General features: G+C 44.5%; 1 protein-coding gene across 3 annotated transcripts in view; it reads left to right on the top strand.

The window, feature by feature from the left end:
* Window positions 1-676: 676 nt before the first annotated feature.
* The window catches only part of LOC147021515 (uncharacterized), a 107694-nt gene continuing 91781 nt past the window's right edge, over window positions 677-16589 (top strand). The window contains exon 1 of one of the 3 annotated variants that reach the window (XM_085891526.1): window positions 677-721. In XM_085891526.1, coding sequence (XP_085747652.1) covers window positions 702-721 — 20 coding nt within the window. In that variant the 5' untranslated portion in view covers window positions 677-701. Of the gene's footprint in view, window positions 722-3053; window positions 3164-8039; window positions 8098-16589 lie in introns of those variants that run through there. The other 2 variants (XM_085891524.1, XM_085891525.1) reach the window with 2 other exon arrangements.

Here is a 16589-nt window from a genome sequence, read left to right as displayed (position 1 = left end):
CCTGGGTCTTCCTTCTCTGATATCGGAGGTATGTACATTTAAATTGGACAGTCGGACATTCCCATCAGTAACCAACTTGATATATAACACACACCAAGTGGGTAACAATCTGAGATTGTTTCTCCATGCACATATGCTGCAAGTCGACATAATCATGTTCAGGTTTGCCTTTGAGAGTTGATATCTCTTGCCTATATGAGCAAACTGGAGACAAAACAAGCTGTCTTTGTGTTCTCGACTGTATTTCAGCAGCAGTTCATTATTGGTGGGTTAAGTGGATTTTTCAAACTCGAACAAATCAGATTTCTCTCTGATACCCAGCCCTGCAAGACGGATGTGCATCCCTGCGTCGGGGCTTTGTATGCTGTTTCTCCGTGGATCTGTGTTGGATTCGCACAATGTGCCTTTTGTGCGACAGATTTTCACCTCAACGTCCAGTGATTCTGATTACATCGATTAAGGAATGCAATTCAATGTCTTTGAGACATGAGGCCATCGACATTACACGTGTAAACTGCTGTCTTTGTCTGTGTCTTCTGTGTCTTCTCTCTCTCTCTCTCTTTCTCTCTTTCTCTCTTTCTCTCTTTCTCTCTTTCTCTCTTTCTCTCTCTCTTTCTTTCTTTCTCTCTCTCTTTCTCTCTCTTTCTCCCCCCTCTCTCTCCCCCCCTCCTGCTGGCTGTTGGTGAGTCGAGTGGAGTGTCATGGCGGCTGTGTGGTCTTGGTGAGCTGTGATCTGCCCTGTTTTTTCGCCTTTCTATCCCCTTTCGCATGGTTTTCACCTCCCTTCCTTTGTTTCCTTCTACGCATCGGAATTTGTGCTCCCACCTTCCCCTCTTCGGCCTTCCCTCGCGCCGTCGTCACCCGCCCCACCCATCTTTCCTTGTTATTTCACGGTTTGCCCTTCGATTCATCTCCTTCCCTCCCCTCCCCTCCCCTCCCTCCCTGCCCTCCCCTCCCCTCCCCTGCCCTCCCTCCCCTCCCCTCCCTGCCCTCCCCTCCCCTCCCCTCCCCTGCCCTCCCCTCCCCTCCCTCCCCTGCCCTCCCCTCCCTCCCCTCCCCTGCCCTCCCCTCCCCTCCCCTCCCCTCCCCTCCCCTCCCCTGCCCTCCCCTCCCCTCCCTGCCCTCCCCTCCCTCCCCTGCCCTCCCCTCCCCTCCCCTGCCCTCCCTCCCCTGCCCTCCCTGCCCTCCCCTGCCCTCCCCTCCCCTCCCCTCCCCTCCCCTCCTCCCTCCCTCCCCTCCCCTGCCCTCCCCTCCCCTCCCTGCCCTCCCTGCCCTCCCCTCCCCTCCCTGCCCTCCCCTCCCCTCCCTCCCCTGCCCTCCCCTCCCCTCCCCTCCCTGCCCTCCCCTCCCCTCCCCTCCCCTGCCCTCCCCTGCCCTCCCCTCCCCTCCCCTCCCCTGCCCTCCCCTCCCTCCCCTCCCCTCCCCTCCCCTGCCCTCCCCTCCCCTCCCCTCCCTGCCCTCCCTCCCCTCCCCTCCCCTGCCCTCCCCTCCCCTCCCCTCCCCTGCCCTCCCTCCCCTCCCTCCCTGCCCTCCCTCCCTCCCCTCCCTGCCCTCCCCTCCCCTCCCCTGCCCTCCCCTCCCCTCCCTCCCTCCCCTCCCCTGCCCTCCCCTCCCTCCCCTCCCCTGCCCTCCCTCCCTCCCCTGCCCTCCCCTCCCCTCCCCTCCCCTCCCCATCCCCATCCCCCTGTTTTCTCCTCGCATACCTTTTCCCCGAGATAGAGAGAGAAAGAGCCCACAGCTTCTTGTGGATAGCTTTTAGTTGGCGGCCCATCCCGGCCCTTCAACTGATCGTTTTTTTCCTCACTGTCGCTGTGTTTATTTCCTTTGGAAACCTGTCTCGGCTCGTATTTAATTACTGCACGAGAGCAATCACCCCTCCTCCCCCCTCCTAAACATGACTTCGTTTTCCCGTTATTCGGCATTTGAAGCATTAACAAGAAAACATGGCGTCGTCTGTGTCCCGCCTGACGACGTCAGCGTTGAGGATGTCGTTATCGCCACAGGAAACATAGGGGGTAGTGACAAAGTTCGTGCAGCCTCACGAATGAACAAACGTGTGGTAATCTTCGTGTCTGAGACAGAACTGGTTCACAAAATTGTATCGACCGGACTATCAACAGTGATGGACATTTCGTGCTCGTCTCCCCTCTGGACACTCCGGCCGTGAAGGTCATGATCTCGAACACTCCTCCTTTCCTGAAGAATCAGACGCTAATCTCCGAACTATCTCGTTTAGTTAGGTAATGTGGTTTCTCAGATCACTATGTTACCTTTACGTGGCCAGGACGATCGGACGAAGCATGTGATGTATTTTCGGAGACAAGCTTATGTGGTGATTCCTCCCTCTAACGCTGGAAGAACCTTGAACATCGTTTTAAAACTCAAAATTGATAATCATGATTACCAAGTCTACGTAACCACTGACACCCTGAAATGTTTCGAATGTGGTAATTTCGGACACTTGAAACGATCTTGCCCCAAGGCGATTTCGTCGAACGATGAAACAAACCTCGGCAACAAGAATACGTCGTCTTCTTCTTCTTCTTCTTCTTCTTCTTCTTCTTCTTCTTCTTCTTCTTCTTCTTCTTCTTCTTCTTCTTCTTCTTCTTCTTCTTCTTCTTCTTCTTCTTCTTCTTCTTCTTCTTCTTCTTCTTCTTCTTCTTCTTCTTCTTCTTCTTCTTCTTCTTCTTCTTCTTCTTCTTCTTCTTCTTCTTCTTCTTCTTCTTCTTCTTCTTCTTCTTCTTCTTCTTCTTCTTCTTCTTCTTCTTCTTCTTCTTCTTCTTCTTCTTCTTCTTCTTCTTCTTCTTCTTCTTCTTCTTCTTCTTCTTCTTCTTCTTCTTCTTCGAAGGAAGCGAATCCCGTGTCCGGGAATAAGGCCTAGTCCCCTCAGTCCGATAGTCTAAACAGCAAAATGAATGTTTGGGATGGTTTCACCGTCGTTTCATCAAGAAAGACAAAGACGTTACCTGATGGTCGTTTAACCCAGAAGAAAGGAGCATTTACAAACGAGGAATCTGTCGGTAATGTTCCTGCAGTTGTGACTGACGTCACTCTACAAGGCCTACCCGGACCCCGGTACCTACGGAATGGACCCGGACCCCGGTACCTACGGAATGGACCCGGACCCCGGTACCTACAGCCAACAAGTTTACCTTACTTGCCGGTGAGGACATCGACGTCTCTCTTACAGAGACCACTTTACCTGTTATCGCAGTAAATGAAACTGTTTCACTCGTTAAAAACTCTCCTATTGTTAAGTCCATTGACGGTGATACACAGACCACTAGTGATGAACCTGCTGTCACTTCGGTAAATGTTAACCCTGTTTCAGTGTTATTGCTCCCCGTCCATCACGTGGTGAAGCTGGAAACGCAGGAAACGTTAAAATGGATGTTTTACGAGAGACCCCAAAAGTACTGTACACTCCACACCGTTGGAGGTCGATAACACCGTTACGGTTGAGGGAAGCGAGATCTCTGCATCCGCTGATGGTGTTTCCGTTTCACCAAATCCCCCGATTATTTCCGTTCCTTCACCAGGAGATGTTCCCACAATGGAGGCGCACATAGACGTTGTAACCAGTACAGATCCGTGTATCAATACTGACCACAGTATCAATATGCAGGACAGTACAAATTTGTGTGACTCGGAAACTAAAACTGACTGACGAATCTGACCTGGAGGAAGCAAACAGGAACAGTCAGGTGGAAACGGTGGAGAAGTTGACCAGTCAAGGTCCTACCCCCCCCCCCCTGAACAAATAAGACTCTTCCAAAATACAGACAGGAAACGCAATATAAACCTGACGGAATACTTTCCAGATCTACCGTCCTTCCTTGAGTGTGCTAAGGCTATCGTACGTAAACCTGACTTATTCGGTTTCCACCAGACACACTGTAACCGCTTAAAAAAACTGATTGCCAAGGTGAAAAGGGATCCTAATCAATTATCCCGCTTCTGATCCTATTCTTAGAAGCTATTATTTTCCTCATGGCCAGTTTCAAGATTGGAACAATAAATGTTAATGGTGGTGGGAGTCCGCTCCGCAAGATCCAAATTAAACAGTTGGTAGAGGTCAACGGTCTTGACATAGCTTTGTTGCAAGAGACCCATGCTGTCCGATCTGTTCAGGCGCAGTGGCAACTATTTATGGACAAGGAATGTTTCTTCAGTAATAACTCCACGTCGAAGGCAGGCATCATGTTTGTCTTAGGGAAACATTTCCATCCGTCCTGCCTTAAATTTATGAGTATTATTGATGGACACCTTGCCTCCGTGACCTTCTCTATCAATCAGGTCAAGTTCACAATTCTCAATGTGTACACTACAAGCAAAAATGATGAGCGGATCTCCTCTTTAGCCGAACTGAGAAAATTCCTGCAAACACTGGATTTGCAGACTTGTCCAATTATTGGTGGCGATTTTAACTGTACTGTTAATGCTTCATGTGACCGGAACGGGCTGGAACCCCAACCATGTACTGCAAAACTTTTTGCAAACATCATTGCGAAATATAATCTCCATGATATTTGGTGCGTGCAGCACCCTTCTGATCGGTCTTATACATGGTGTCGTTGTTTAAACAAGCACATCTCACTTCCGAGGCTTGATCGCATCTATGTTAATTCTCATTTATTACACGGACCTTATAAATCCGATATTGTGCCTTCTGGTTTCTCCGACCATTCCCTAGCTCGAGTCTTTATTCAACTCTCTAAACCATGTCCAGGGAGCTCTCACTGGAAATTCAATAACAGTTTACAAGAAAACCTCAACTTCATTCAGGCCTTTGAATCCTTCTGGACGGCTCTCCTAGAACAGAAGTTAAGCTGTTCCATTAACCCGCTGATATGGTGGGATTTAGTAAAAACCCAAATTAAAGGGTTCTGTCAACAGTATCAGTTTTTCTCAACAAGGGCTGACCATGAAGTAAAAAAAATATTACAGTTAGAGATTTTACATCTCCAATGGGTCATCGGGCAAAATAATAGTAACATACAAAAAACCTTAACTGAGAAACAGTCCTTATTAAGGGAAATAACCGAGAGGAATGCACGTGGTGCCTAAGTTCGGATGAGGGTGCGACACCTGAATGAGGCAGACGTACCAACCAAGTACTTCTTTTCCTTAGAGGAACGTCTTCCCAGTAAACAGCTTTCTCAGCTGCGATTGGCAGATTCATCCATTACCTTTACACAATCAGAAATCAAACTTTTCGTGAAGGAATACTTTTCGAAAATGTATTCAATGGAACAAATAAATCCGTCAGTGTCGCCTCGATCTCCGTAGGCCTGCTAGTGTTGTGTGCAGATGGGCATTCCCAACTGGAAAGACCCATTACTTTGGATGAACTTGGCACTGCCCTGCACGGCCTTGCCATTGGGAAAGCACCTGTATTGGATGGACTTACAACTGAATTTTACAAGAAGTTTTGGCACTTATTGGGTCCAGAACTCATTAACACCTTGAACGCAAGCTGCAAACTTGGAGAGCTACCTCAGAGTTGCCGACGAGGTCTTCTTACCCTCATCCCAAAAAAGGGAGACATGCTGAGTATTCAAAATTGGCGTCCGATCTGCCTGTTATCTACGGACTATAAGATATTTTCAAAAGCCCTGGCATCGCGACTTACTCCTTATTTATCCTCGTTGTTGAAAGAAGACCAATGTTACTGTGTCCCAAAACGTTCCATCTATGAAAACATCTCCCTTGTGAGAGACATCATTGAACTGTGCAAGGAAAGCCCTAAAGATTTAGGACTTCTTCTCCTTGATCAGGAGAAAGCCTTTGACCATGTTGACCATCGGTACCTTTTTGAAGTACTTGAGCGGTTTGGACTTGGTTCAACCTTCATCTCTTATATTAAAATACTATACAATAATATTTATAGTGTGCTTAAGATAAACAATGAACTTGTTGCACCTTTGTCTATTAACAAGGGAATTAGACAAGGTTGCCCTCTTTCCGGGTTGCTTTATGCTCTCTCCATCGAACCCCTACTGGTTTCTTTGCACTGTGGACTAACGGGTTAGTTTGTCCCAGCTTGAACGGCCCATCAAGGTACTGGCATACGCCGATGACGTGTGTGTATTCGTACAACATATCAATGACGTTAACATCGTTCGTTATTGTTTGTCCTTATTTGAAAAGGCTTCTTCAACCAAAGTAAATTGGAACAAAACGAGCGACCTTTGGCTCGGTCCATTGTGCTACTTGGCGCCAAGACTTCCTGCTCCACTGTCATGGGCCAATGATGGTGTGAAATACCTTGGAGTGTTTTTAAGTAATAATACCACAGTAGCAAAAAATTGGGCTGGTCTGCTTGAGTTTGTTGAGGGTAAACTGCAAAAATGTAAAGGTCTGATCACACAACTCATATCGTGGAAGTGTCTTGGTCATCAACACACTGGTGGCCTCTACCTTATGGCACAGGTTCTTCATGCTGCATCCTCCAGCGGTGTTGCTTCAACAGCTCCAGAAGTGCTTCGTGTCCTTTTTCTGGGATGGAAAACACTGGCTGCAACCTGGGGTCTTCAGTTTACCACTGACCGATGGAGGACAAGGCCTGGTCGACATAAAGAGCCGGCTAATGGCCTTTCGACTCTCGGTTGCTCTTCGCATGCTATACATGCGACCCTCTCCACCATGGGTCAACGTCGCTCGTCACCTTTTGCAACAAGCTGGGACGCTAGGCTATGACCACTCCCTTTTCCTGATGGACCTTTCCAAAATCGACACATCCCCTCTCTGGTTTCTATCAGAGCATGCTAAATGCGTGGCAAGCTCTGACAATAACAAGAGCTACACATTGTTACACGAAACAGATGTTTCTGGAAGAACCTTTGTTCTACAACTCCTTTTTCCATGATATGCCTGCCGATAGGTGTTTTATTCAACGCTTTACCGACAAGGGCGTTAAATCTGTCGCAGATCCTTTCAGCCCAAACGGCAGCTGGATTGGAGCTGATGCATTGGCAAGCCTGGTCGGTGTGTGATCCTCTCGAATCGTGGCACGCATATTATGTATGTAGTGTGCTTTGGACATACACACAGCTTGCACCTGCTTGGGAACAGGATCACCAAGGCAATGAACAAAATGCACATCGAATACCTTCTCTCTCTACCTTTCCTAAACTCATATGTGCTTTTTCTCTTGCCGCACTCTTCCTTGTCCCCCTTCCCAAACAAAAAGACCTTTATTTGGGTTGTGTAACATTTCTTTCGCAACAGCAAATAACACAGCAGAAGGTTCGATGCAGAGACAGACCTCTTACCTTGTTCTCCCCCTTATTTTCCTAACTGGAAAGGTTTTTATCACCCTCCTGTACCACCACGACATGGCGACCTCCAATGGAGACTCGTACACTGGATCCTTTCTTCTAATCACTTGTCACACTGTTTTTCAAATCTGCTTGTCGATGAATGTCCTTTTTGTAAGAAATCTGAAAACCTTTTTCACATCTATGTTGAATGCCAACGGTTGGCACCTTTATTTATTTTACTTCGGAATTGTTTTGTGAGGTTTGGTTTGTTTTTTAACACTTGTGTGTTCATCTACGGATTGGATATTCCACACAAAAATTCCAATGTTATGTTAGCCAATTTACTGCTTGCTCAGGCAAAGATGGCAGTATATAAGTCAAGGAAAAGAAAACTTGATGGTGTTGGAGTAAATGATGAAGATGCTTTGTTCTTGTTCCAAAACCTTGTAATAAGTTGTGTTAAATTGGATTTTGTTTTCTTTTCAGTAACTGGAAGATTACCGCAGTTCGAATCAAAATGGTGTATAAAAGAAGTTATTTGCAAAGTCAGAAAGGAATGTTTATCCTTTTGTGAAATGTTCTGCATATAATCCACCCGATTCATCCTTTCCTTTCTTCAGAAATTGTTTCTTGGTTTTCCTTCTTTGTCTGAAATGAAAATGTAACTCTCATTTGGGGGCTTTCTTTTCTATTTTTATAATAAAAAGATACAAAAGTCAAGTCTCTCTTTCTCTCTTTCTCTCTTTCTCTCTTTCTCTCTTTCTCTCTTTCTCTCGCCCCCTGCTGGCTGTTGGTACGTTGTGTGTACTGTCATGGCCGCTCCTTGCTTCATGTCGTGAGTATTCCTCCTCTGCTGTGCTGTTTGGTGTTTCCACTTTCCCCATTTTTAGTTTCTCATGTGTTTGTTTTTTACTTGTGGACTTTTCCTGTTTTTTTCCTTCCTGAAGAGACAGAGACAGAGACAGAGACAGAGACAGAGACAGACAGACCATGGTTTCGTGTCGAGAAAATCGTAGGCCGAAGGCCTGTCATGGCCGCCGGGGGAGGTTTTTCTCGTTCACTGCGACCGTGTTCTTTGTTAATTCTCAACTTTAATCGTTGATCTCTTGGTGTTTGTGAAAACGCCTTATTTCTCTCGATAAAGTTTACCAACTTATTTTCTTGAGTTGGAATGGCGGGTGAACGTTTCCGTGTCGAGATGTTCGAGTCACTAACTCGTAAACACGCTGTTTTTTGCTTCCCTCCCAGTGAGGTGGAACTTAACGATGTGCTTTCCGCCATTGATAACATCGTTGGTTTACATAATATTTGTGCTGCTTCTTGCATGAATAAGAAGTTTGTGATGTTTGTGTCGGAGGAACACGTGGTCGCTACGGTGATTGAGCATGGCCTGTTCATCGAACCGCACACTTACCTCTCTGTGTTCGCTTTACAGGCCCCAACAGTTAAAGTTAACTTTAATAATATTCCACCATTTATAAGGAACCAGGACTTGGGTAACCAGTTAAACAAGTTCGGTAAGGTTGTGTCGAGGATCTCAATGGTGCCGATGCGTCATGTTAGCGATAAATTTAAACACGTCATGTCCTTTAAAAGAGTGGTTTATATGATACTACCTGAAAATGAAAAAACACTGAATGTTGTACTCAGTGTAAAAATCGAAGGGTTTGAATACAAAATGTTTTCCTCCTCAGAGGTTATGACGTGTTTTGGGTGTGGAGCTTACGGGCATGTGAAGAGTGTTTGTCCCAATGCAGTTACACTGCAAGAAAGTGAAGGTGCGGTGAGAAACGATTCTTCCTCACCACAAACTAATGGGGAGAAGGTGAATCTGGAGTCCAGCCCCGCCACCCCCTCCACCGGCTGAGGTGTTCGATGAATTGGACTCGTCCACCCCGACCGGCGTTGGAGAGAGGGTGTGTAATCGTGACGTAATTAATCCACCCCCACCAAACGGGGGAAGTGAAAGTGGTTGCTTCCTCTCCTTTACCATCCACTGTACAGGGCAGTGTGGACGATATGGGGGTATCTGTTATGGATACCAGGAAAACAGGCCAAAAACGGTCAAATGTTGATGCCTTTGATGCGAAGAAGCAGAATAAGGTCCAGATCGTGTCGGGCTCTGTGGACCGCCAAGGTACGTCTCACATTGGAAACCCCTTGGTGGTACCGGAGTCGTGTGCGGATGTGGAAACTTCGCTTGTTCCACTGGCCGACTCTGAGTGGGACACAGAGAACAGTGAGGTATCTCAGGATGTTTAAGTGTTTGTCCTGTTAGCCAAACTTGTTCAGACGAGTTAACAGCTATGTCTGACAGTGATGGAGAAATAGATAAAGGGGAAAATCCCTGTGAGTTAAATGTTAACCCCTCCCTCACAGATGATGATGTAAGGGTTATCGAGGGGAAGGATATGGACAAGGCAAATTCGGAGGGCTCCGTAAACAGAGCAGAACTTTCTGTTGAGCCAAAAGTAAGTGTTCCACAAGTAATAGGAGAGGCCATAGATGAAGCACTTGATTCAGATGAAACCTCTTCTACCCCACATTTTAATGCTTTAAGCTCTCAAGAGAATGAAGGGGGAAACGACACAACCTTAGTGTCTCAAGAAAATGTGATTAAATTCCTGGATGATACATTCAGGAAAAGATACGTAAAAATCAAAGATTACTTCCCGAATTTACACGATTTCATTAAAACTGCAAGGAGTATGATTCGTGATCCTTATCAGGTTAACATGTCAGATCCTCAATTCCAAAGGTGAAGGAAATGTGTTACTCGGGCTGGTAAAGAGCTTCAAGAATAACGAACAGAATGGAGATAAAAGTAGCATCCCTGAACATCAATGGAGGCCGCAGTTGTGTGCGTCACCTCCAGGTATTTCAGCTCTTCCAAAATGAAAAAAATTGATGTGCTCATGCTACAGGAGACGCATACAAATCAGTCTTCTGAGGATGAGTGGTGTAAAATCTTTAAAGGTTGTCTTTTTTTCTCAAGTGCGCTTGTTGAGGCCAAGGCTGGTGTGGCAATAGTGTTGCATCCTCGACTCCAGCCTTCGGAGATAACTTGTTAGGAAATTTGCAAAGGTTACTTACTGTTTGTGCAAATTGTCAGTAGTAACCTAAAGATTTGCATGACAAATGTTTACTGTCCTAGTGCTAACTCTGAAAGAGGTGCCTTTCTGTACAAGTTGGCAGAGTTTGTAAGCACCATTGACTTAACCATGTTGTTGTATCTGGGGGGTGACTACAACTGCACCCTCAACCCACAACTTGATCGGAACACTTGTGAGCCTCATCCACCCAGTGCAAGGCCTTTGGCACAGCTCGTCAAAAAGTTTAAACTGGTGGATGTGTGGCGGTTACAAAACTCCGTCAGTATATATGGGTTTGTGCATCAAGAAATGTTTTGATGATAGCTCACCGAGACAGATTCTATGTTAATCATGAAATGGTAAACATTGTTAAGAACTCTCGTATAAGGCCGTCTGGTTTTTCCGATCATCACATGATTGTTATGGTGTGTGGCTTTCCTCATCATGTCTGTGGAAGTACATGTTGGACTTTTAATTTGAATCTTTTACAAAGTGCACATTTTATAGAAGCTTTTAAAATGGTTTGGGAAAAATGCGAGTCACTAAAGGGTTCATATTTGAACTTAAGACAATGGTGGGACTGCACAAAGTCCCAAATCAAATGTTTTTGCCAACAATACTGCTCTTACAGCACATACGACACTTTTGGTGTGATATCTGCTTTAAAAAACGATATACTTATCTGTGAGCAGAAAGCTGGATTGTCTAGCGTGAATGTCCAGCAGTTGTCGGAGAAAAGGACCCTTCTGGCTGAAATGGTGAAAGAGCGGGCGGCTGGTGCATTCGTCCGACTGCAGAACGAAAAAATCCAACTTGACACACCAAACAAAGGGTTCTTCAATTTGGAAAAAATGGTCAGGACCTCTCAACAAATCCATGCTTTGCGCTCTTCTGTTGGTGATTTGTTGACCTCCCAGAGTGATATCAAGCATGAACTACAAGACTATTTTTCTAAACTCTTCACAAAAAGAGCTGTGAATGAGGAGAACAGGAATGCGATGCTTGAACAGCTCCCTTCTCTGTCTGAAGACCAACAGCAATTGCTTGAGCCTGACATTTCTCTTGGAGAACTTACTGCTGCGCTCAAGGGTAGCAAGGATGGGAAAGCCCCTGGACTAGACGGCCTTCCGGCTGAATTTTATAAGGCTTTCTGGAATATTCTAAGCCCTACTCTTCTTGAGGTCTTTCAGGAGAGTGTTGAACAAGGTGAATTGCCATTGAGCTGCCGGAGGGCAGTTTTGTGTCTCCTTCCGAAGAAAGGAAACCTGCATGAGACCGCAAATTGGCGGCATGTGTCACTCCTCAACACGGACTATAAAATATTGTCAAAAGCACTTGCAACCCGTCTAAAGGAAGCCATCTCTTTCTTGATTGGCACTGATCAATCATACTGTGTTCCAGAACGTTCTATATACGATAATATTTTTTGGGTGAGAGACTTGATTAGTCTCGGTCGAACTACATCTCCTGGTTTTGGTTTATTACTTTTAGATGAAGAAAAAGCTTTTGACAGTGTTAACCATTCTTTTTTGTTTGATGTATTAAGGAGAACAGGGTTTGGGGAAAAATTTATTGCTTATGTTAAGTTATTGTACAAAAATGCATCTTGTTTGCTGAAGGTTAATAATAGTCTTTGTTACCCCTTCCCCTTTCAGCGAGGCATCCGTCAGGGCTGTGCACTATCAGGCATGCTCTACAATCTATCCGTTGAACATTTATTAGTTTTACTTCGGAACTCAGTGTTAGGAGTCTCTCTTTCACAAAACTCCAAAGTCGTTGTTTCAGCTTATGCTGATGATATTTGTGTTGCTATTGCAAATCAAAAAGATGTTTCTGAGGTCTCTCGTTGCCTTACCCAGTTTGAGCTTGCTTCTACTGTAAGGGTAAATTGGAAAAAAAAGTGTAGCTTTTTGGGTGGGCCCCAGATCGCCTTCCTCGTCCCTGCCTGTTTTACCAGGAGGAATACAGTGGAGTAGTGAAGGGTTTAAATATTTTGGCTTATTTCTAGGAATTGAAGCGTTTGAACAAAAAAATTGGGAGAGCTTCCTGGAAAAAATTAAATTGAAACTGGCAAGGTGGAAAAGATTGCACCAACTTCTCTCGCTTAAGACACAGGTGTCAATCATAAACATCCTGGTGGTTCCATTTATTTGGCATAGAGTTATCCCACTTGAACCTCTGGGATACTTGGTCACAGGCATTTAGAGGGTTCTGACTGATTTTTTTTCTGGGATGGCCACCATTGGCTGGGTCCAGACATGGTCTGCAGACCCTGAAATGCGGGTGGTCAAGATCTGATGCATATCCCAAGTCGGATAATGGCATTCCGAATTTCCACGATTAAGCGCCTCCTGTACAGTGAGTGTGTTCCTTGGCGACCTCTCACAAACGCCTGTTTGCAGAAAGTGGAAGGTCTGAAATATGACCGTGAACTTTTCCTCATCGACCTGCAACACGTTGACATGTCTCAGCTCCCCATTTTCATCAGAGCCTTTTGAGTGCTTGGCAAGTCCTCGGAGTGCAACGTTTAGAGGTATCATACGATGCCCAAAAGTTTGTACATGAGCCATTAGTTCAGAATCCTTTATTCTCTAGAATTTCAACCTCCAGGTCGTTTGTGCATTGTTTCACCAGTGTTGGAATATTCAGAGTGCGATACCTGTTGCAGCCATCCTTGAATGCCTGGCTACCTGTAAGCTCACTTTCATTAAAAACTGGTGTTCGTTCTGCTTGTATTGTAGAAAATGTCTTGAAAGCAGTAATTCAAACCTTTCATAGACTAAACATCAGGTGGACTGGGGTGGATGAGGTGGTAGACTCACATCTCTATTTCCCTGAACTTCAAATTGCCTCAAAAAAACAAGAGGGTGTGTTCTCCTCAAACTTAGAGGAAATTGGTGTGTTTCATGTCACAATGAAAACGGCTATCTACAACATATGTCTGGAAGCATGTATACCTGGTTTTACAAAACTGTTGAAAAATCGGTGGAATGAGACCTTACCTGCAGGAGCTTTTTTAACTCCAGTGTGGAACAAAATGTATAGTTCTCCAACTCTTGGGCGAACTGGAGACCTGAATTGGAGACGAGCACATCAAGCCCTGGTCACACAGACATTACTCCATAAGTTTAATGCTTCTGTTCTAATTGCTTGTCCTTTTTGTGATTTAATTGAAAATGTTGCCCACGTTTTCATTGAATGTAAGAGATTGGTACCCCTCTTTCTCTTCCTTCAACAGCTTTTCTATAAATTTAATTTTGTCTTTTTCCTTTCCAGTCTTTATTTATGGAATCGGGGGGGGGGGGGGGGAATTATAAAAGTAAACCAGTCTTCTCGTTTTTGTCTTTTCTGTTGGGCATTGCTAAACTGGCAATTTATAAAACCAGGAAAGCAAAATTGAAGGGGAAAAATGCAAATGTGCTTTTGTGCTTTAAAGGTATGGTCTTGGCACGAGTAAAAATGGAGCAGGCTTATCTTTTGAGCCTGAATATTGTGGGTGATCAGTGGTACACTGATGAGGTTTTGAGTTTCTTTTCATGATGGAATCTATTTGTAAAAGTGCACAATTTCTTACACTTACTTTTTGCATGCATGTATTATTTTGTGGTGGTTTTGACATGAACAGACACCCTTGTTTGTATTGCTTTTTGGTTCACGAAAAAATATTTTCACGAAAAAAATAAGTGACCACTTTATTCATTATTGTTGTGCGTCTGTCTGTCAGGTCGTCGATCTCGTCGAAAAAAATAAAAATATGCATTTTTTTAAATGTTTTTTTTTGAGATTTGTTCTACCCTTATTATCAGTATATACAATGGCGATTTCGATGAAACTTGGTTGGTGGGTTCATACCATGGCCGAGTTGTGTGCAAATGAGAACCATTGCTTTGGACACCACCGTTGCCTAGCAACCGGACTTTGAAATTATGAAAAATCATAAAAAAAATTATTTTTTCAAAAATTGGGCCACGAGCGACTGTGGGCAGTACATTCAGCCATATTGTCAAAATTTCCAGCCAGATCCTATGAAAACTGTCGGAGAAGATAGACTTTGAATGAACGCTGGTCGAAAACAATAAAAAAACGAAGTTCGTTATATCTCAGAGACTATGAGTCAGATGTATATGAAACTTGTATGGTAAGTTCATGGTATGTCCGAGTTATGTGTGAGAAAGAACCGTTGCTATGGACCCCTCCGTTGCCGAGCAACGGCCGAAAAACCTCTAAATGTGGGGGTATTAACGAAAAAACAATCTGCAGCATTAACCCTTTAATCTAGAATCATTCATTTTTTTGTACTTAATCCTCAGATCATTCCCCATCGAATGGGCCCATCGCGTCAGGTTCTATTGGGTAGTCGACTACCCATGTCCGCCTACCGGCTTGTCTGTCTGTCTGTCTGTCCCGAGCATAGATCCGTGGGTTTTTATCCGATCCTGATAAAATTTTGGTGGGAGGTTTATATCATGATCTAGTTGTGTTTTCCTAAGAATGGGCATGGTGCGCCCATTATGGGTGGAGCCACGCCCAAAAAACGTGTTTTTAGGGGGTAGCCAATTTTAATTTGCATCTTCTCCTCGGGGGTTTGTCGAATCTGACGGGTTTCGGTATTTGGTTAGCCCAATGGCACCTGCATAGCCCCACGGAGCTCAATTTTTTTCATTTTCGTCACAAGGTCACGAACTTAGAAAATTGCGAATTTTGACGAAAAATTTATCTTCTCCGAGGGGGTTTGTCGAATCTGGCAGGGGTTTCGTATTTGGTTAGCTCAATGGCACCTGCATAGCCCCACAGAACTCGATTTTTTTTTTCATTTTCGTTCCAAGGTCAAGGTCACAAGGTCACGAACTTAGAAAATTTCGAATTTTGACATAAAAATCATACGACCGCCCAAACTTTGAGAGCGAGGATGACAATATTTTTTTATGCATAATCTTGAGCTCATTCCCCACCTAAAGTCTTGAAACCATTTTGCTCTATCTCGAACACCTTGCCCATGGCACACTCTTCAAGTTTGTTTTTACGCTGATTTCATCAAAGTATGAATAATCCGAGCAGTCCGAAATGCCATATAGCCTATATGACGTTATATTGTTCCTGGAATGTTCCAGAGGAAGTTTTGCACTAAAGGTCATAATCCTTGACCTTTGACCTTTAAAGTTCACAAAGGTCAAATTTTCAAAGTTGTGGGAATCGAACCGGGTTTTCGACCTTCTTCGACGAACTAACTCCAATAAGCTATAGCACGTATCCTGTTTCCTTATTTTAATGTCCACAACATTGTTTTGTGACCTTTAAAGGTTATGCAAAGGCCAAATTTTTAAAGTTGTTGAACGAAACCGGGTTTTTGACATTTTGCAGCAAATAACCCGTCACTTGTACCACATCATGTTGATCATTTTTATAACTTGGTCAAACATTATCATATTGTTTCATCCTTGATTTCTGAAACGATCTACATCGTCAAATACCGCTCGTGAACCATCGTCGTCTTCAGACTTGTGTTGAATTTATTTTTGCTGTAAAATCGTTTAGATTTGTTTTTATGGAGTGTGCTTTTTCTAGTGTGTTTTGATACTTTTATAATAAAAGCATACAAAAGTCTCTCTCTCTCTCGCTCTCTCTCGCTCTCTCTCGCTCTCTCCACATTCACACCATACTCTTGCAGACCGTCAATATCACTGAAACAACTTCCTGAGCAAGGGTTATACTGGGTGGTTTGCCATTGCCTTCCCAGCAGTAGTGAGGGCAGGAATTTGTAATTTCTCCATGGTGCCGGTAATGGCTCGCCTACTCTTCACAAAGGACACCGAGGGATCTTTAACGTCCACCAACGAATGCTGGCAGATGTGACTCCCAGTTTAACGTCCATCGGAGGGACAACACACAATTGATGAATCACCCTGTCTGTGAAACACCAGGATGACAGTATATAGCTGCGTCGGGATTCATACCCAGGCAAGACAGCTCAGAGGCGATCGTGCATACTTCTCGGTTGTAGGCCACCTGCCAGCCCCTCATTATCCTCTACAACTTCTTTATACACTACATACTGTTTAATTGTCCGTTTTCTCAATATTGCATGTCTCACCACAACCATTCCCCGAACATACGTCATGACGATAATTCTTATTTAGTCAAGGGCGAATATTTTTCCCATGTGATTTTTCAAAGTAGTAATATAGTTGTAAATGTGAAAAGAGCCGGTTTAATGACCTCTAGAATATATATATAT

The sequence above is a fragment of the Eptatretus burgeri genome, chromosome 8, assembly GCF_056783735.1.
Source record: "Eptatretus burgeri isolate ZD-2024b chromosome 8, Ebu_testis_v1, whole genome shotgun sequence".
NCBI classification, from domain to species: Eukaryota; Metazoa; Chordata; class Myxini; order Myxiniformes; family Myxinidae; genus Eptatretus; species Eptatretus burgeri.
This window is presented reverse-complemented; position numbering and strand designations above follow the sequence as displayed.